Source organism: Mastigoproctus giganteus, chromosome 8 (assembly GCF_048544385.1).
Source record: "Mastigoproctus giganteus isolate SK-2022 chromosome 8, ASM4854438v1, whole genome shotgun sequence".
Taxonomy (NCBI): domain Eukaryota; kingdom Metazoa; phylum Arthropoda; class Arachnida; order Uropygi; family Thelyphonidae; genus Mastigoproctus; species Mastigoproctus giganteus.
Genome location: NC_143582.1, coordinates 113,025,373 through 113,046,967, shown reverse-complemented (window position 1 = coordinate 113,046,967; position 21,595 = coordinate 113,025,373). Strand labels below are relative to the sequence as shown.

The following is a 21,595-nucleotide window of genomic DNA, read 5'->3' as shown; positions in this document are numbered from 1 at the left end:
GCTCATCGAATTTATTAACTATACTTCTAGCATTGGTGTATATGCAAGTATACATGCACCTGTTTCTACTCTTAGTTACCCTAACACAGCCCATGTATTTACTTGTTCCACTATGACTCCCAGCAGTCCTGGAAATTCACATTGCCTTGCTTTCCAGGCTGCTGCTCAATTGCATTTAAATAGAAGTAGTGCAAGAATCACTTTTACCTCTGCCAGCGGCTACTGTTAATCTATTAGTCCGTGTATCCCCCCAAGCTAGAACATTTCTGACCCACCTAACTCTGCCTCGATAGCATCAGCAAATATTCTTGCACCCTTTCTATTTAAGTGTAGTCCCTCCCTGTAGAAGCAGTCTCTCCTGTTAACAAGCACAGACCAGGCTGAGAAAAATTCTAACCCTTGAGCCTTGCACAATCTCTCCAGTGCCGAATTGATTGACAAGGCTCTCATCATATACTCTCTCTCTCCTATTGTGTCTGGGCAGAATTGCAGACACTTTAAAATTCAACCCGAACTCATGGCTTTTTTTTCAGCATTGTCTTGTACTTGTTAAGTAATTGTGCCGGTCTCCTACTCTTAATATCATTAGTGCCAACGTGTACAACAATATCACCCTTTGTGCCCTTGAAGGATGATATCTGCCCTACAATGTCATCAACCTTTGCCCCTTGCAGACATACCCTGGCCCTGTTCCATCTATCATAGTATAGTACAGTATAGTATATAATATTATCAATCAATCAGTAAAATTCATTAATCTTGTTGAACTTCATTGTCAGTTAAATAGTACTTTAACTTGCCACCATTGTTATACGATACATTATATCCCGAATTGACAATGAAGTTCAACAAGATTAATAAATTTTACTGATTAATTGATAATATTATATACTATACTGTACTAAGCTAACACTATCTAGTTCGGGATATAATGTTGTATTGAATAACAATGGCGGCAAGTTACGAACAGTAAATCTACAGACACTTAAGTATTAATTAACTTCCAAAATTTCGCTGTCTCAATTCAGAATAAACCAAGGGTCTTGACTAGGTTTATAAGCTACTTATAGAAAATAATTTAATATAACAATTAGCCAATAAAGCAACTAATTATAGCTAAAAAACTTTCCGTTTGCCGGCTCTGCAAAATTTGTAAAACAGGTGGATTGGATACCCTTACCAATACTAAATAATAACCTACAAAATCTCTATCTAAGTTAAAATTTAAACTAAGTATCGTAACTAGGAATATAAAGCTAGAAAATAAGTTAATATGCCAATTTAAGTTAATAAAACAGAAAAAACTTCTCTATTTTCCTGAGCCGTAAAAACTTTGCCTGCATAAGGCTACTCTTGTTCCAACTTTCAACAACTACTACATACAGGAGTTGTTGAAAAAATGCCAACTTTTGTCTCATTATACCTTTTGCCTATTGATATCTACATGTTGAAAAAACTAGGAGATGTTATAAAGCGAATACCATTACCCTTTTGTCTCCTTGGTGATTTCAGTGAACATCATCCACTATTGAGGATCTGCCCATGTGGATCGCTGAGAATATCTGATAGAGAAGACCAGTTGAAGTTAACATTGCTAACCATTGGTCATAATACTTATATCACCTTCCCATGGGATCTATGTTGACTTATCTATCTGCTATGTCAAATTGTTCCCAGTACTGAATGGAATATTTTTTTTTATGAAAATCTGAAACACGAGAAGTATTAGAACCTATAGTACTTAGTACCATGCATGGGTTGGAAGGTTGAGAAGACAAAAGAAGATATTTGTTCACATTAGGTTTGAACTTCTGTAGACTAATTTTCAGGAAATATTTATGAAGGAAGGTTGTTCTAGAAAACGGCAGTTGAATGAATAAACGAGGAAGAAGAAAAGTTAGTTCCGTGAGTTTTAAGTTGAACAGTAAATGGATGTTGGCTGGTGATGCACATGTTCGAGCTGTTTTGAAAGAGGGAGTGGGAATTATAGAAGCCATTCAGAAGAACAGTGCCTATGGAAGTATCTGTAGAAAAGGCATGCAGCAGAAATAGTACGTCTATAAGACGAGTGGAGAGACTGTTGGAGAAGAGGCATTAATTAACCTAACTACCCTCTTCTGAATGGGATCTAGAAACCTGAGAGAGGTTTTGGGGTCACAGCCCCAGAGGTGGGAACAATATTCCATGATAGGGAGTATTTGTAACTTGTACAGAGTGAGCAGCTCTTTGGAAGAAAAGTAAACCAAGAGCGAAAGAGAAAATCAAGTTTTTAGATGCGAAGGAAGAAATATTTGTAATGTGCTTGTGCCAAGAGAGATTAGAAGTCAAGGTAATCTTCAAAAGAGATATATCATCTTGCTTAGAAATCGGAATGTCACCCAAGGTAACCATTGGAGCAGAGAATCCTTTTTGCAAGATATAAGGCACGACTGAGTTTTAGAAGGATTGAAGTCAGCTAAGTTGTCCGCCCCTCTTGAAAATAACCTGGAGATCAGCATTTAAGGAATTGGTAGTGGATATTCGAGCAGTTGAAGTTAATTGAGCAGGGCAAGGATTCTCAAAGTGAAATGCAATGTGTTATCATTAACAAAACTATGGATAGGATTTCTGGTCAGTGGAAGAAGGTCATTAATATACAAGAGGAAAAGAGTGTGGAAAGAACTGAACCTTGGGAACACCAGCATTAGTGGAGAAATTAGAAGACAGCGAACCATCTACCATCAGCCTCAGTGAGTGGCAAGAGAGAAAACTGGTAAATCATAAGAATGAAGCTTGTTTAGAAAACCTTTATGCCAAACATGATCGAAAGCCTATGAGATGTTAAGAGCATCTGCTTTTGTTTATTCAAACATTTCCATTGAATTTGTCCATAAATGGGTAACATAAGACAGAATATCAGCAGTGGATTAAGACTGACAGAATCCCTACTGGCTTTTGTAGATCAGACGGAAGGTTTCTAGGTAGTTTAAGATTTGCCGGTTAATTGATTTTTCCATTACTTTAGTAAGAGTAGAAGAAATTGTAGTTGGTCGGATTTGTCACTTTTTTTAGAAATTGGCTGGATATGAGCAAATTTCAAAGCAGAAGGAAAAACACCTTTGGAATAAGAAAGTGAAAAAAGGCGGCAAAGAACTGGAGTAAGTTCAGGAGCACATGTTTTGAGAACAAGTAGAGAAATAACATCAGGACCTGGAGCTTTCTTAGCATCGAGATTCTTCAAAATCCTTCTGAATATTTTTGAGGGAAGACCACACGAAGCATTTAATGGAACATGCTGGGAATTGTGGTAGTGTTCAAGTTCATTAATACATGAGTTGGAAGAAAAATGGGATGCTTGCAGGTCAGCTTTATCATTGGCTGAAGTGACAATAGAACCATATGGTTTTGGCAGAGGAGGGAGCAGAGATGGGTAAAAGTTGCATCCAATAGCTTTGGCAAGAGACCAGAAATCTCGGCTATCATTAGAGCAAGAAGCAAGTTTTCTACTCTTTGCCTGTTCAAAATCTAGTTTGGACTGATTAATAACTGCTTTACAATTGTTGTGAGCTCCAGTGTAGACAGAAAATAAAACTGAAGAATTGGAAACAAGCCAGTTAAGACATGCAACATTCTCTCTTGAGCAGCCGGTGCACATTTATTGGAAAACCAAGGTTTAGATAAAGGAAGAGATTTTAATGTAGGGTGTGGAATAAAGAATTCCATTCCTACAAGAATAATTTCACTGACATGATCTGAGCAAACATTGACATCAAAAGTTTTGAAACAGTAACCAACCAAGGAAAAGAAGAAAAGAAATCTCACAGGTCATCCCATTTTGCATTCTTGTAATGCCAAACAACACGAGGTTGGGAATAGCCATGAGATAAAGGTTCCATTGGACAAGAGACAATCACCAAGTTGTGATCTGAAGTGCCTAAAGGACCTCTCACTTCGACCGTGTACTTAGAAGGGTTGTTTGTGAGAAAAAGATCAAGTGTATTTGCTGTATGATTAGGATTGTCCGGTATTCTTGTACGTAAATGAACAATCTGTGCTAGGTCATTAGTAATTGCAAAAGCCTCAGCATCTCGACCAGCTGGGTCTGGGTGACTAGAAAATAGAAGCCAGCTGGAGTTGTGAACATTAAATTCACCAAGGAAAATTACCTCACTGTTAGGAAAGTTGGACTGGAGCAAGTCAAGTTGCAAAGAGAGGAAGTCAGAGTTCCTAGTGATTATTGGAGTTGAGAGAATGGTAGAGACAACAGATGAATTTGATAGAATGAGGTATAGAGATTTTAAGTGAGAGAAAATCAAAAAGAGGAGATTCCAAATTACCAAGTCTGTTACAGGTAATATCAGAATGGACACGTGCACAAGTACCACCTTTGAGGCGAAAGGAATCATACAGTGAAAAATTTGGGCAATTGAGATGAGCAGTGGTTAAATCAACCAATAAATGGGGTTTGGCAGACTCTAAGTGGAAATGGACATCACTGAGATTAGAACTGAGACCAAATATATATTTGTGAAATGAACTAGGAAGTGTTTGGGAGGTTTAGATCTTTTCGCAGATAAGTTTGCTGAGTTAATTTTGCAATTCGTAATGTATTCAATATTAAGAAAAATTTGGGGGGCGCATGCTGTATGAAGTAATGAAATTTTTGGATATGGTTTACACATGGTCAGAATATTTTTTTTTTTTTTTTTTTTTTTTTTTTTTATGTGAACCCCAAACACGAGAGGTATTAGAACCTATAGTACTTAGTACCGTGCTTGGGTTGGAGGATGAGAAGACGAAAGAAGATATTTGTTGACATTGGACTTGAACTTCTGTAGATTGTAATTTTCAGGAAATACGTATGAAGGAAGGTTGTTCCAGAAAAGCAGTTGAATGAATAAATGAGGAAGATGAAATGTGGGTTTGAAGTTGGACAGTAAATGGATGTTTGCATGCGTTCAGATTGGTTTGAAAGAGAGAGCAGGAATTATAGAACCCAATTCAGAAGAACAGTGCCCATGAAATTGTCTGTAGAATATGCATGGAGCAGAAACAGTACATCTATGGGAAAGCGAGTGGAGAGACATCTGTTAGAGATGAATCATTAAATAACCTAACTGCCCTCTTCTGAATGGAATCAAGAAGCCTACGGGCACCACCCCAGATGTGGGAACAATATTCATTGGCAGGGCGGATTTGCGATTTATACAGAGTGAGCAGCTGTTTGGAAGAAAAGTAACGCCGAGAGCGAAAGAGAAAACCAAGTTTTTTAGATGCAGAGGAAGCAATATTTGTAATGTGCTTGTGCCAAGAGAGATTAGAAGTCAGGGTAATCCCCAAAAGAGATATGTCATTTTGCCTAGAAATCGGAGTGTCACTAAAGATAATCACAGGAACAGAAGAATCCTTTTTGCGAGATATAAGACAAGACTGAGTTTTAGAAGGGTTGAAATCAACTAAGTTGTCTTTGCTCCACTGGAGAATTAACTAAAGATCGGCATTTAAGGAATTGGTAGCAGATTTTCGAGAAGTTGAAGCTGATTGAGCAGGACAAGGTTTCTCAAAATGGAAAGTGGAATGCAATGTGCTATCATCGACAAAACTATGGATAGGATTTCCAGTGAATGGAAGAAGGTCATTAATATACAAGAGGAAAAGAGTGGGGGAAAGAACTGAACCTTGGGGAACACTGGAATTAGTGAAGAAGTTAGAAGACAGAGAGCCATCTACCATCACCCTCAGTGAGCGATCAGAGAGAAAACTAGATAACCAATTACTAAAAACAGTTGGCAAACCATAAGATGGAGGCTTGTTTAGAAGACATTTATGCCAAACACGATCAAAAGCCTTGGAGATGTCAAGAGCAACTACTTGTGTTTCACCAAACCTTTCCATTGAATTAGTCCATAAATGGGTAACATAAGCCAGAATATCACCAGTGGATCGACACTGACGGATTCCATACTGGCGATCGTTGATCAGACGGAAGGTTTCTAGGTAGTTTAAGAGTTGGCGGTTAATTGATTTCTCCATTACTTTAGAAAGAGTAGAAGTAATTGCAATGGGGCGATAATTGGATGGCAGGGATTTGTCACCCTTTTTAGGAACTGGCTGGATATGAGCAAATTTCCAAGCAGAAGGAAAAACACGTTTGGAATAAGAAAGTGAAAAAAAAAGTGGCAAAGAACAGGAGTAAGTTCAGCAGCACAAGTTTTGAGAACAAGTGGAGAAATACCATCGGGATCTGGATCTTTCTTACCATCAAGATTCATCAAAATCCTTCTGATATCCTTTTGACGGAAGACCACAGGAGGCATTGAATGGAGCATGTTGGGAATGGTGGGAGGTGTTTTACCAAGATCATTAATACATGAGCTGGTAGAAAAATGGGATGCTAGCAGGTCAGCTATCCTTGGCTCAAGTGACAACAGAATCATCTGGTTTGGACAGAGGTGGGAGCAGAGATGGGCAAAAGTTGCGGCCAATAGCTTTGGCAAGAGACCTGAATGCTCGGCTACCATTAGGGCAAGAAGCAAGTTTTCTACTCTTAGCCTGTTCAAACTCTACGTTGGACTGATTAATAACTGCTTTACAATTGTTGCGAGCTTTGGTGTAGGTAGAAAATGAAACTGAAGAATTAGAAACAAGCCAATTACGATATGCAAAATTCTTCTCTTGGACAGCCTTAGCACATTTATTGGAAAACCAAGGTTTAGATAATGGACGAGATTTTAAAGTGGAGTGTGGGATAAAGGATTCCATTCCTTCTTGAAGGAATGGAATCCTTTCTTGACACGATCTGAGCAGACGTTGACATCAGAAGTTTTGAAACAGTAATCCGACCAAGGAAAAGAAGAAAAGAAGTCTCGCAGGTCATCCCATTTTGCATTCTTGTAATGCCAAACAACACGAGGTTCGGAATAGCCATGAGATAAAGGTTCCATTGGAGAAGAGACAATCACCAAGTTGTGATCTGAAGTGCCTAAATGACCTCTCACTTCGACCGTGTACTTAGAAGGGTTGTTTGTGAGAAAAAGATCAAGCGTATTGGCTGTATGATTAGGAATGTACTGTATTCTTGTAGTTAAATGAACAATCTGTGCTAGGTCATTAGTAATTGCAAAAGCCTCAGCATCTCAACCTGCTGGGTCGGTGTGACTAGAAAACGGAAGCCAGCTGGAGTTGTGAACATTAAAATCACCAAGGAAAATTACTTCACTGTTAGGAAAGTTGGACTGGAGAAAGTCAAGTTGCAAAGAGAGGAAGTCAAAGAGCTCCAAGTGATTAGTGGAGTTGGGAGAACGGTAGACAACAGATGAATTTGGCACAATGTGGTAGAGAGATTTTAAGCTAGAGAAGATCAATGTGAGGAGATTCCAAATTTCCAAGTCTCTGACAGGGAATATCAGAACGTACATATGCACAAGTACCACCTTTGAGGCGAAAGGAATCATACAGCGAATAATTTGGGCATCTGAGATGAGCAGTAGTTGAATCAACCGATAACTGAGATTCTATGAGAAAAAGGACATGGGGTTTGGCAGACTGCAAGTGTAAATGGACATCGTTGAAATTAGAATTGAGGCCACGTATATTTGTGAAATGAATTAGGAAGTGCTTGGGAGGTTTTTTTTTCGCAGATAAGTTTGCTCTATTAGTTTGACAATTCATGGTGTATTCAATAGTAAGAAAAAGTGGGTGGGACATGCTGTATGAAGTAATGAAATTTTTGGATATGGCGTACACGTGGTAAGAATATACCCAGATCCTTGACATAATGTGGCCTCGACAATGCTCCCCACATACACACTACTCGGATTCCCTCAAGTCACTATCTGGGAGAGTAGAGGTAGCAAGATTATACTCTAGTATATAGCAAGATTATACACTACTTATATACCCAGATCCTTGACATAACATGGCCTCGACAGTGCCTCCTGCATACACACTACTTGGACTCCATCTAGTCACTATCTGGCAGAGTAGAGGCAGGAAGATTATATACTAGCTGATCCGGAAGCTTCCTAGAGAGTTACCAATAGGTTTGGTCTGGTGTACCAACTAGCACCCAACTTGTGAACACCCTCAAAATGTAAGAAAATTTGGATCTCGCCATGGTGTTCATCCTAACCTCAGAAGACATTAGTCATACTGCATGATAGAAGAGATGGGGGAAGGTTGACCAAAACGTTGCTCTGGAGACTAAACATGATTTCCACCACTTTAAGCCTCTGATAAGAAAATTAGTGGTATTGCGCCGGTTGATGAGAGTCATTTACCGTCTTGTAAATTTTAAGTGATTTGCACAAGAATGTGAGCATTTTCCATTATAGAATATGCACTATAAAACCCATTCTCTGATCATTTGATAATATGGAAATTCTGCAAAGCAGATTTGGCAAAGTATTCAACTTATATTTCGTTTGATAGCCAATTGATGATCCTTTACTCCATTTATGTCATCACTAATCAATTGCCAAGCAAGTTCTGGCCAAAGCGTTTGAAGCAATACTCCAGCCTGCATTCAAACACCAAAACATTAAAAGCTAGTGGAATAAAGCATGTGCCAAGGGGGGGGGGTGTAGTTCTGGAACCATCGATCTTATTTTCTGCAAATGGCTAAAACAAAAGCATATAAAGTTAGAAGAAAAGCCAAAACAAAAAAAAAAAAGAAAAAACATGGATACAGTTGACCTCCACTATCACAAAGGATACAGGCAGTCAACTTATCTGTGAAAACATTCACGAATTTAATGGTAAATATCTACAGGCTTCTGTTCATCTTAACTAAAAATGGAGAGGAAATATCTTTTCCTCAAGAAATGGCTAACATATTTGTAGAGAATTTCTTTCAAGTATCTTATGACAATTCTTTTTACAAATCAAAGGCACACAATAAACTTACATACTATCCAATCACTTGCAGAAGGGTATACAACAAACTTTCATACTATGGCATCACTGTCCTCAATGATTGACAAGGTGCACAATGACCCCTCCACCCCATCCCACTCTAGAAGAAATATTCTACTCCATGTTTATGCAGTAACACATCAGAGCCTTCTAGCCCATGCTGTTCGAATATTACTTTTCAATCATGAATGGACAGTGGTCATAACATCACCCCGTCGCTCTGAAAACAGAAGCACTGGCATTAGATTAAAAGATTTGATGCACACCTGGAACTTTCATTTTGACTTTTTGTTTAACCTGACCCATTTTTGTTTAACCTGACTCTCCCTCTCTATGATACCTGTTTGAAAAAGACTCTTCCATTGCTGCACAGCTGTCTTTTCTTTTGTTCTTTTTTCATCACTACCCTGTTGAACATTATACTGTTGAATTATATTCAGTTAAATTATCCTTAGAATATTAATACCTTTCACAATATGAGCATTGTCTGATTCAATTTTTTCTTGTCTGCATTGGGCAATAAATTTTCAATCTTGCATCCTGTTGAAAAAAATCCAATACTGTTTAATTCATCTGCAAGATAACAATTGTTCAATGAGGTTTCACTGCATCTCAGGGCATCCCAGTATTACAGATAATGAGTGTAGATCAAGCAGCACAACAAGCACTATAGCACCAACAAATAGCCATATACAGTAACAACAACAAAGTCCCCAATTGTGGTTCCTGTGTGATTTGGAACAACAAGTTCCAAATCAAACAGCAACCAAAATTACGGAATTCTATCTTCAAGCAAAACAGACAGGAAGAAGTTGTACTAGCTACATTGTGCTTAGGGCATAAACACCTAACCCATGTATTGCTTCTCATATGGATAATGACCATCTATGCATGCATGGTTTATCACCACTTTTGGTCAGACTTATTCTTATATTGTATGTACTATTCTCATATCAGGAAAAAGCGCATCTCACTCTCAATTTCTAGAACTGTTACCACTTACCAAATTATTAGAAATGCAGTCAGTCCTCGAATATCACGTGTTTACACTACAAAAATTCGATCATACACGATTTATAAATACGGTAACGATATCTTATAATATAACACGAACCAAATTCGCTTATGCACGATTTGACTTTGTGTTTACAAGAAATGGCAGTCGGACAGGAATCACCCCAACCGAACGCAACATGATAGAATGAAGAGAAGATTCTGAAAACGTATTTGTTTTTTTTTATATCAGTGAAGGGGAAATAAATTTCACTTAATAAGGTAAAAACCCACACAATTCCAGCTATCGGTATTATCGCAAATGCAATTAGATCGAGTTTACTATCAGTTTATAACAGAAACACAACTGGAAATTGTTTTTATTGTTTTATGGTAGTAACCCCCAGAAGTGTGCTTTAGTAAAATGTGAGGTGTTAATAGTGTATCTCTGCCTTTACGGTGGTGTTTATTCAGTTGCTACACACTCGTGCCGCTTTGTTTATGTGTATCAACCGTGCCTCCTCGTTTTGTAATTGTGCTTTTTTACCTAAAAATGAGTAAAATACTTAAAAGGTGTGAAAAGGAAGCGTCCTGGTGAAAGACACTGCAGATTCAGAGAGAAAAAGAAAAGCAATATTGATAAACAGAGGCGGACTGGGTCAAAAATTCTTACCCGGGAAAATTTATAGTGGCCTCATACTATGGTTTATGGCCAAAATCACACCGGCCTTCCGCCCACCGGGATTTCCCCGGTAAGGCTTATGGCCAGTCTCCCTCTGTCGATAGAGAAAAAATATGAAATTGTGAAACGCTTTGAGCAAAATGAAAGACCATGTGATATTGCACGTGCTACAGACCTAAATGAGGCAACACCGAGAATTACAAAGAATGCAGAGAAAATAAAAACAACTTTCATAGCAGGAACAACTCGAAGTGTAATTAAAATCCATTAGATTAAGATACAAAGAATTGGAAGAGATGGAACGGCTGTCATCTGTTTGGATAGAAAATCAAACAAAAAACAAGTTTGCTTATGATAGAAGAAAAAGCAGTAGCAATATTTTATTACGATTGTTCATTGTGTTTGGTAATGTTTTGGTTACAAATGTGTATTCAATCTTGGGTGGTCGGCACCTAACCCTATTTTTCCCATAGAGCCTGTTGTTTATATTGCACGATTTTGCATTGCACAAGGGTTTCTAGGAACACAACTATCGTGCTATACCAGGACTGACTGTAGTACAAATCTAGGTGAACTGTTTTTCATCTTTAAGTAAATAAGCATATATGAACCTCTCTGATGCCAAATTATAGGAAGTTGGACCATGATATAGGAATAAGCACATTTTAGCCTCAGCACATTCTAACATCATACTGCTGCCACTGATCTGCCATTGATAACTGTTATTTGTTACCACCATTTAAGTCTTTCAAATAATTATAGCCAGACTGAACTTCTAGTGCACTGTCATTTTACTAATTACTACTAAAATAGATGAAAAATTGGCCAAAATTTAATTCCATTTGAATGTAAAAATGAAAATAATTGGATAAATTAATGAAAAAAAAATAATAATAATAATAAATGATTGAAAAAAAGAAGAAAAAAGTCTAACTTATGTAGTGAGTAGCCAGTGGAAATATCTTCAGTGTCGAAACTAAACGACATAAACTCTCTCTCTCTCTCTCTCTCTCTCTCTCTCTCTCTCTTGCATGCACACTCTCTCATCATATGTAGATAGAGACATTGTGGGAGGTATGTACTTTGTGTGTGTGTTTTTCTGTTTTTTAAATTGCCATAATGAAACCTTACAGGAAGTTCCTGCTTTCTTTTAGGAGTCAGTTTTATTTAATATAAATTTTAATTTCATCTTCACTCTTCATCACATAGTTACCTTTGCATTCTGAGAGGTGGGTTACATAAAGTTAGATAAATCCTTTTGCTACTTTTTAATATTAAGAGGCATTGTTCAGTTTGTTTTGTTTTTGCAGATTGATCCTCGAACAGGCAAGCCAAGTCCGGTTCCTAGCCAAAATAATGTAGCAAATAGACCTCGTTTTACTAGTGTTGATGATTTAGGACCTTTGCCAGTAAGTAATTCCACCCCCTCCCACCTTAGTTGAGTACATAGTCCATACTATTTTATTATGTTTTTTTTAATTAAATAGCTCACAAGATTTTTTTTGTTTACAGGAAGGATGGGAAGAAAGGTATCACACTGATGGTAGAATATTCTTCATTGATCACAGTAAGTTTAGCACATCAGTTTGTTAATATGATAGGGATAGCATAAAATTCCATGCAAAAAGCTTATTTTTTTTTTATTTATTTATTTTTTTTAAGTTTTAAGAATGCCCCCCCCCCCCCCAGATCTGATATGGGGACATCTAAAACCTGGATTTTTTAAAATTTTTCTTTCCTGATACTAATTCAACCAAAATCTCATTTGGCAGCTTGATTTCCCCTCTGTTTTTTGTATCATTTGTTTTATATTTGGCAGCTGTCATTATTTCAGTTTCTATAAGTAAACATTATTGCACTATTGATTTTCAGTCTTTTGCATACTCAATGCATACTCAAGTTGCACTTGAAGTCAAAATACATATTCATGGCACATCTAAATAGTGATTGCAATTGAACTCAATGAAGTTTTTTTCTAATCTCATAGCACATCAATATTGCCGGGCATGCTGTTTGAGAACCAATCTGCTATTGTCTTATAAATTGATGAAGATTTGTTGGCCGTCAAGAATAAGATAGTTCCTAATTTACCACATTTATTTTTAAAGCCCAAAGTTCTTCACTGAGTATGTTAAATGCTTGAAATAGTAACACTTTAATGGCCAGACCAGCATAGTTGACTTAAAGGCACAACATTAGCTGAACTGCTCTAATGATACTTTCATTGAAACACTGACAGCAGTGGAAAATGCATACAGTTATGAAACCATTTATCTGCCTCCAGGCAGGTAAATGGTTGAAAACTGGCTGTTATTTCTTAATGTAATTAATTTCAAAATATATGTAAAATCATGATTTAAAATTTTGGCTGTTAATTTGCATCATTCCCAGTGTTCCTCATTTCACAGTGACGTACTCAAAACAGATCCTGAACCCTATGTGCAATGTTTTAGGGATATGCTTGGCCCAGATTTTCTTTCAATGCATGACATCACCACTGCATATAGAGCTCAAATGGAGGAGGAATATCATGAAAAGATATTTAATGACTTCCATGGATAGTATAATCACCAGTGATCAAACACGTGGGATGCCCAAGGGCATTGCATATCATGCCAAAAGCCAACTACTTGATGAGGTAAGGTATGCGCTGGTGTAAGAATGGGATTTTTTGTTACAGAATTTTATATACACCCTTATATCGAGCACGGTTCACCACTGTCAGGCCTGTTTAACCCTTGTAATAAGGGGATCATATGCTGTACTGATGTCATGTGACCATATTTTTGAGCATCTTGTATCAACTTCTGCAGTGCGACCTTTTTGGTAATTCTTTTACAACCCCTGTAAATTCCCCTTATACCTGTCTGAAATTTCTTACCGTCTCCTCATTTCATTGTTAGTCTATGGTACACCACCATACCAAATTTTCTCCCACTTCATCACAAGCTGCACAAGTCACAATGCATTTTATATGCTAGTGCATATAGGACATCACCAACTAATAGTCTATATACTGAAGCTCATGAGCCCACTTTGTACCTCTGCAGAAGGATGCTATTACATAAATATGCAGCCAAAATACAAATTTGCTCTTCGTATCCTATTCAACCATACCTCTTTAATCAACCACTACTCAATCTCTATAGAAACAAATCTAGTAAAATAAGATGAGCAGCCTATGGCTCCTTGAAATATCACAGAATTGGAATGTTCCTCTCCACAGTAGGCAAGGAGTAAAGAATTACTCTCACCTACCATGGACTCCCTATCCTCAACTGATCTGTGATACTTATTTTCCTCAGTGGGATAAGAATCATCTACTGACTCAAGTGCAACAACTCCACGCAAGCCATATTCAAAACTATGATGACTTCATGCCAATATATATGGTTGGTTCCAAATATAATTCCACTGTTGGAGCAGCAGCAACTTTTATATCAGCTTATTTTCCACTTGAAACAGCAACTTTTCAGCGGAACTACATGCAGTAAAACTAGCTCTAGAAAATTTTACTCTTCATCCATCTCCAAAATATTTAGTTTCACTGACTCTCTTTGTTCAAATACAGCACTGCAAAACCCCTGTCATATGGATCACAATATTTTAAATCAAATCAGGAGGGTTTTTTTTTTTTTATGTAAACTCCAAACACAAGAGGTATTAGAACCTATAGTACTTAGTACCGTGCTTGGGTTGGAGGTTGAGAAGGCGAAAGAAGATATTTGTTGACATTATATTTGAACTTCTGTAGACTGTAATTTTAAGGAAATACGTATGGAGGAAGGTTGTTCCAGAAAACAGCAGTTGAATGAATAAACGAGGAAGATGAAAAGTTGGTTCTGTGAGTTTGAAGTTGGACAGTAAATGGATGTTGGCTGGTGGCGGCATGTGTTTGGACTGTTTTGAGAGAGAGAGAGAGAGAGAGAGCGGGAATTATAGAAGCCAATTCAGAAGAACAGTGCCCATTGGAAATATCTGTAGAAGAGACATGCAGCAGAAAGAGTACTTCTGAGACAGCGAGTGGAGAGACTCTGTTAGAGATGAATTATTAATTAACCTAACAGCCCTCTACTGAACGGAATCAAGAAGCCTGAGAGAGGTTTTGGGGGCCCCACCCCAGATGTGGGAACAATATTCTGTGGCAGGGCAGATTTGCGATTTATACAGAGTGAGCAGCTGTTTGGAAGAAAAGTAACGCTGAGAGCGAAAGAGAAAACCAAGTTTTTTAGATGCGAAGGAAGAAATATATGTAATGTGCTTGTGCCAAGAGAGAGATTAGAAGTCAAGGTAATCCTCAAAAGAGATATATATCATCTTGCTTAGAAATCGGAGAGTCACTAAAGATAAGCATAGCTGCAGAAGAATCCTTTTTGCAAGATATAAGACAAGACTGAGTTGTAGAAGGATAAGTTGTCTTTGCCCCCACTGCAGATTGGCATTTAAGGAACTGGTGGCATATTTTCAAGAAGTTGAAGCTGATTGAGCAGGGCAAGGTTTCTCAAAATGGAAAGTGGAATGCAATATGCTATCGTCGGCAAAATTATGGATAGGATTTCCAGTCAATGGAAGAAGTTAATTAATATACAAGAGGAAAAGAGTGAGGAAAAAACTGAACCTTGTGGGGACACCGGCATTAGTGGAGAAGTTAGAAGACAGAGAGATCTACCATCACCCTCAGTGAGCGATCAGAGCGGAAACAGGATAACCAATTACGAAAAAAAAACAGTTGGCAAACCATAAGATGGAAGCTGGTTTAGAAGACCTTTATGCCAAACACGATCAAAAGCCTTTGAGATGTCAAGAGCAACTACTTGTGTTTCACCGAACTTTTCCATTGAATTAGTCCATAAAGGGGTAACATAAGTCAGAATATCACCAGTGGATCGACACTGATGGAATCCATACAGGTGATCATTGATCAGATGGAAGGTTTCTAGGTAGGTTAAGAGATGGCAGTTAATTGATTTCTCCATTAATTTAGAAAGAGTAGAAGTAATTGCAATGGGATGGTAATTGGATAGGAGGGATTTGTCACCATTTTTGGGAACTGGCTGGATACGAGCAAATTTCCAAGCAGAAGGAAAAACACCTTTGGAATAAGAAAGTGAAAAAAAAGGTGGCAAAGAACAGTGTTAAGTTCGGGAGCACAGGTTTTGAGAACAAGTTGTGAAATACCATCGGGACCTGGAGGTTTCTTAGCATAAAGTTTTGTCAAAATCCTGACATACTTTTGATGAAGACCACAGGAGGCATTGAGTGGAGCGTGTTGGGAATGGTGGGAGGTGTTTTACCAAGATCATTAATACACGAGTTGGAGGAAAAATGGGATGTTAGCAGGTCAGCTTTATGCTTGACTGACGTGACAACAGAACCATCTGGTTTTGGAGAGAGGTAGGAGCAGAGATGGACAAAAGTTGCGGCCAATGGCTTTGGCAAGAGACCAGAATGCTCAGCTACCATTAGGGCAAGAAACAAGTTTTGTACTCTTAGCCTGTTCAAACTCTAGTTTTGACTGATTAATAACTGCTTTACAATTGTTGCGAGCTTTGATGTAGGCAGAAAATGAAACTGAAGAATTAGAAACAAGCAAATTACAATATGCAATGTTCTTCTCTTGAACAGCCTTAGCACATTTATTGGAAAACCAAGGTTTAAATAAAGGATTAGATTTTAAAGTGGAATGTGGGATAAAGGATTCCATTACTGCAAGAATAATTTCACTGACATGATCTGAGTAAACATTGACGTCAGAAGGTTTGAAACAGTTTTCTGACCAAGGAAAAGAAGAAAAGAAATATCACAGGTCATCCATTTTGCATTCTTGTAATGCCAAACAAAACAAGGTTGGGAATAACCGTGAGATAAAGGCTCCATTGGAGAAGAGACAATCACCAAGTTGTGATCTGAGGTGCCTAAAGGACCTCTCACTTCGACCGTGTACTTAGAAGGGTTGTTTGTGAGAAAAAGAACAAGTGTGTTGGATGTATGGTTTGGATTGTCTGGTATTCTTGTAGGTAAATGAACAATCTGTGCAAGGTAATTAATAATTGCAAAAGCCTCAGCATCTCAACCAGCTGGGTCGGTGTGACTAGAAAACGAAAGCCATTTTGAGTTGTGAACATTAAAATCACCAAGGAAAATTACCTCACTGTTAGGAAAGTGGGACTGGAGAAAGTCAAGTTGCAAAGAGAGGAAGTCAAAGAGCTCCAAGTGATTAGTGGAGTTGGGAGAATGGTAGAGACAACAGATGAATTTGACACAATGAGTTAGAGAGATTTTAAGCCAGGGAAGATCGAAAAGAGGAGATTCCAAATTATCAAGTCTCCGAAAGGGCATATTGGAATGGACATATGCACAAGTACCCCTTTGAGGCAAAAGGAATTGTATAGAGAATAATTTGTGCAAATTAGATGAGCAGTAGTTGAATCAACTGATAACTGACATTCTGTTAGAAAAAGTACATTGGGTTTGGCCGACTGCAAGTGGAAATGGACATCGTTGAGAATAGAATTTAGAACACGTATATTTGTGAAATGAATTAGGATGTGTTTGGGAGGTTTAGATCTTTCTGCAGATAAGCTTACTCTATTAGTTTGACAATTCATGCTGTATTCAATTGTAAGAAAAAGTGGCTGGGACTTGCTGTATGAAGTAATGTAATTTTTGGATATGGCGTACACGTGGTAAGAATATACTCAGATCCTTGACATAACGTGGCCCGACAATGCTCCCTGCATACACACTACTCGGACTCCCTTCACTCCCTTCATACACTAGGTGATCCGCAAGCGTCCTAGATAGTTACGTGTAGGTTCGATATGGTGTACTAACTAGCAGCCGGGCTGCGAACACCGTTTTTGAGCTGTACCCTCGAAATGTAAGGAAGATTGGATCTCACCACGATGTTCATCATAACCTCAAAATTCATCAATCATACTGCATGATGGAAGAGATGGGAAGGGTTGACCGGAACTTGGCTCTGGGAATAAACATGGGTTCCACCACTTTAAACCTCCAATAAGCAAAGTGGTGGTATTGCACCAGTTGATGAGAGTCATCTACCATCTAGTACTGCCTGGTAACACAGAGGGGCGGCATTTCTCCATGTGGTGTGGGCGCCACACTTTGACCCCTGCTTACATTGGTTCACACCTAGGAGGTCGCCTACCATGTGCTTGAGCATGGAGGTTTTATAACCAGGATTGCTAACAGTGACACCATCGTGAAGGTGCAAGTGATGGATTTGGCTGTCACAGAACGTCTGGAAATCGCCGAAATTGGGTCCACTTGAACTGAGTCTTCCCGAATATCAGTTCCATCAGCATTTTAGACTCCCAAAGTACAGGTTGTCTGCAATATCTGAGAGAATATCTGTGACAACCTCAAGGACCAAATTTGCTATTGCTAATTGAAGATTGTGAGTAATTAGTGAAGGTTTGCTGGATTGCAGCATGTTCAGGCCTAAAAGGGAATGAACTAGCTGATATATCTGACAAAAATCTATCAACTTTAGACCTAACCTCTGTCCCTATTCCAGCTTCTGATTATAATATCTTATTCATGCAGCATGCCATGCACAGTGGACAGAGCTATTGCATAACCAAATGAAGAACAAACTTTTCCAGTTGAAACAATGGTTGTCTCAGACATTCTCTCAGATATGCCAGAAAAGCTGTACTTTGGGAGTCTAAAATGCTGATGGAACTGATATTCGGGTGACACTCAAGTCAAGTTGACCCAGTTTCAGCGATGTCCGGATGGTCTGTGTCGGCCAAATCCTCTGCTTGCACCTTCACGATGGTGGGACTGTTAAGTAATCCTGGTATAACCTCCATACACAAGAATATGGTGGGGTGACACCCAGGTGTGAACCAACGTAAGCAGGGGGTCGAGGTGTGGCACCCACAACACATGGAGGAATGCCGCTCTTCTATATTACCAGGCAGTATGGGTGGTAGATGACTCTCATCAACAGGTGCAACACCATCACTTTGCTTATTGGAGGCTTGAAGTGGTGGAACCCATGTTTAGTCTAGAGCTAAGTTCTGGTCAATCCTTTCCTATCTCTATCAGTATGTACAATCATACTGCATGATGACTTTTGAGGTTAGGATGAACTTCATGGCGAGATCCAATATTCCCTTCATTTCAAGGGTACATCTCTAAAACGGTGTTCGCAGGCCGGCCGCTAGTTGGTCCTTGAGGTTGTCACAGACATTCTCTCAGATATGCCAGACAAGCTATACTTGCTATCTGGGAGTCTAAAACGCTGATGAAACTGATATTCGGGTGACACTCAAGTCAAGTGGACCCAATTTCGGCGAAGTCCGGACGGTCTGTGACATCCAAATCCTCCGCTTGCACCTTCACGATGGTGGGACTGTTAGTAATCCTGGGTATAACCTCCGTGCACAAGTACATGGTGGGTGACCGCCCAGGTGTGAACCAACGTAAGCAGGGGTCGAGGTGTGGCGCCCACACCACATGGAGGAACGCCGCCCCTCTATGTTACCAGGCAGTACTAGGTGGTAGATGACTCTCATCAACCGGTGAAATACCACCACTTTGCTTATTGGAGGCTTGAAATGGTGGAACCCATGTTTAGTCTCTAGAGCTAAGTTCCGGTCAACCTTTCCCTATCTCTTCCATCATGCAGTATGATTGATGATTTTTGAGGTTATGATGAACGTTGTGGCGAGATCCAATATTCCTTACATTTCGAGGGTACAGCTCTAAATCGGTGTTCGCAGGCCGGCCGCTAGTTAGTACACCGGACTGAACCTATTGGTAACTCTCTAGGAAGCTTCCGGATCAGCTAGTGTATAATCTTGCTGCCTCTATTCTGCCAGATAGTGACTGGAGGGAGTCCGAGTAGTGTGTATGCGGGGAGCATTCTCGAGGCCACGTTATGTCAAGGATCTGGGTATATTCTTACCACATGTACGCCATATCCAAAAATTTCATTACTTCATACAGCATGTCCCACCTACATTTCCTTACTATTGAATACACCATGAATTGTCAAACTAATAGAGCAAGCTTATCTGCGAAAAGATCTAAACCTCCCAAGGACTTCCTAATTCATTTCACAAATATACGTGGTCTCAATTCTAATCTCAACGATGTCCATTTCCACTTGCAGTCTGCCAAACCCCATGTACTTTTTCTGACAGAATCTCAGTTATCGGTTGATTCATCTACTGCTCATCTCAGATGCCCAAATTATTCGCTGTATGATTCCTTTCGCCTCAAAGGTGGTACTTGTGCATATGTCCGTTCTGATATTCCCTGTCAGAGACTTGGCAATTTGGAATCTCCTCTCTTTGATCTTCTCTGGCTTAAAATCTCTCTACCTCATTGTGTCAAATTCATCTGTTTTCTCTACCGTTCTCCCAACTCCACTAATCACTTGGAGCTCTTTGACTTCCTCTCTTTGCAACTTGACTTCCTCTCTTTGCAACTTGACTTTCTCCAGTCCAACTTTCCTAACAGCGAAGTAATTTTCCTTGGTGATTTTAATGTTCACAACTCCAGCTGGCTTCCGTTTTCTAGTCACACCGACCCAGCAGGTCGAGATGCTGAGGCTTTTGCAATTTCTAATGACCTAGCACAGATTGTTCATTTACCTACAAGAATACCGGACAATCCTAATCATATAGCCAATACGCTTGATCTTTTTCTCACAAACAACCCTTCTAAGTACACGGTCGAAGTGAGAGGTCCTTTAGGCACTTCAGATCACAACTTGGTGATTGTCTCTTCTCCAATGAAACCTTTATCTCATGGCTATTCCCAACCACGTGTTGTTTGGCATTACAAGAATGCAAAATGGAATGACCTGCGAGACTTCTTTTCTTCTTTTCCTTGGTCTGGTTACTGTTTCAAAACTTCTGATGTCAACGTTTGCTCAGATCGTGTCAGTGAAATTATTCTTGCAGGAATGGAATCCTTTATCTCACACTCCACTTTAAAATCTCGTCCTTTATCTAAACCTTGGTTTTCCAATAAATGTGCTAAGGCTGTCCAAGAGAAGAATGCTGCATATCGTAATTGGCTTGTTTCTAATTCTTCAGTTTCATTTTCTGCCTACATCAAAGCTCGCAACAGTTGTAAAGCAGTTATTAACCAGCCCAAACTAGAGTTTGAACAGGCTAAGAGTAGAAAACTTGCTTCTTGCCCTAATGGTAGCCGAGCATTCTGGTCTCTTGCCAAAGCTATTGGCCGCAACTTTTGCCCATCTTTACTCCCACCTCTGTCCAAACCAGATGGTTCTGTTGCCACTTCAGCCAAGGATAAAGCTGACCTTCTAGGATCCCATTTTTCTTCCAGCTCATGTATTAATGAACTTGGTAAAACACCTCCCACCATTCCCAACACGCTCCATTCAATGCTTCCTGTGGTCTTCCGTCAAAAGGATATCAGAAGGATTTTGATGAATCTTGATGCTAAGAAAGCTCCAGGTCCTGATGGTATTTCTCCACTTGTTCTCAAAACCTGTGCTCCTGAACTTACTCCTATTCTTTGCCGCCTTTTATCACTTTCTTATTCCAAAGGTGTTTTTCCTTCTGCTTGGAAATTTGTTCATATCCAGCCAGTTCCTAAAAAGGGTGACAAATCCCTCCCATCCAATTATCGTCCCATTGCAATTACTTCTACTCTTTCTAAAGTAATGGAGAAATCAATTAACCGCCAACTCTTAAACTACCTAGAAACCTTTCGTCTGATTAACGATCACCAGTATGGATTCCGTCAGTGTCAATCCACTGGAGGTATTCTGGCTTATGTTACCCATTTATGGACTAATTCAATGGAAAGGTTCAGTGAAACACAAGTAGTTGCTCTTGACATCTCAAAGGCTTTTGATCATGTTTGGCATAAAGGTCTTCTAAACAAGCTTCAATCTTATGGTTTGCCAACTGTTTTTAGTAATTGGTTATCCAGTTTTCTCTCTGATCGCTCACTGAGGGTGATGGTAGGATGGCTCTCTGTCTTCTAACTTCTCTACTAATGCCGGTATCCCTCAAG

General features: G+C 39.1%; 1 protein-coding gene across 3 annotated transcripts in view; it reads left to right on the top strand.

Moving 5' to 3' along the window:
* Nedd4 (E3 ubiquitin-protein ligase Nedd4) overlaps window positions 1–21,595 on the top strand; it is an 811,340-nt gene that overhangs the window by 349,790 nt on the left and 439,955 nt on the right. For all 3 annotated transcript variants that reach the window (XM_090378867.1, XM_090378869.1, XM_090378870.1), the window contains 2 exons: window positions 11,878–11,976; window positions 12,080–12,134. In XM_090378867.1, the coding sequence (XP_090234993.1) occupies window positions 11,878–11,976; window positions 12,080–12,134 (154 nt within the window). The remainder of the gene's footprint in view (window positions 1–11,877; window positions 11,977–12,079; window positions 12,135–21,595) is intronic.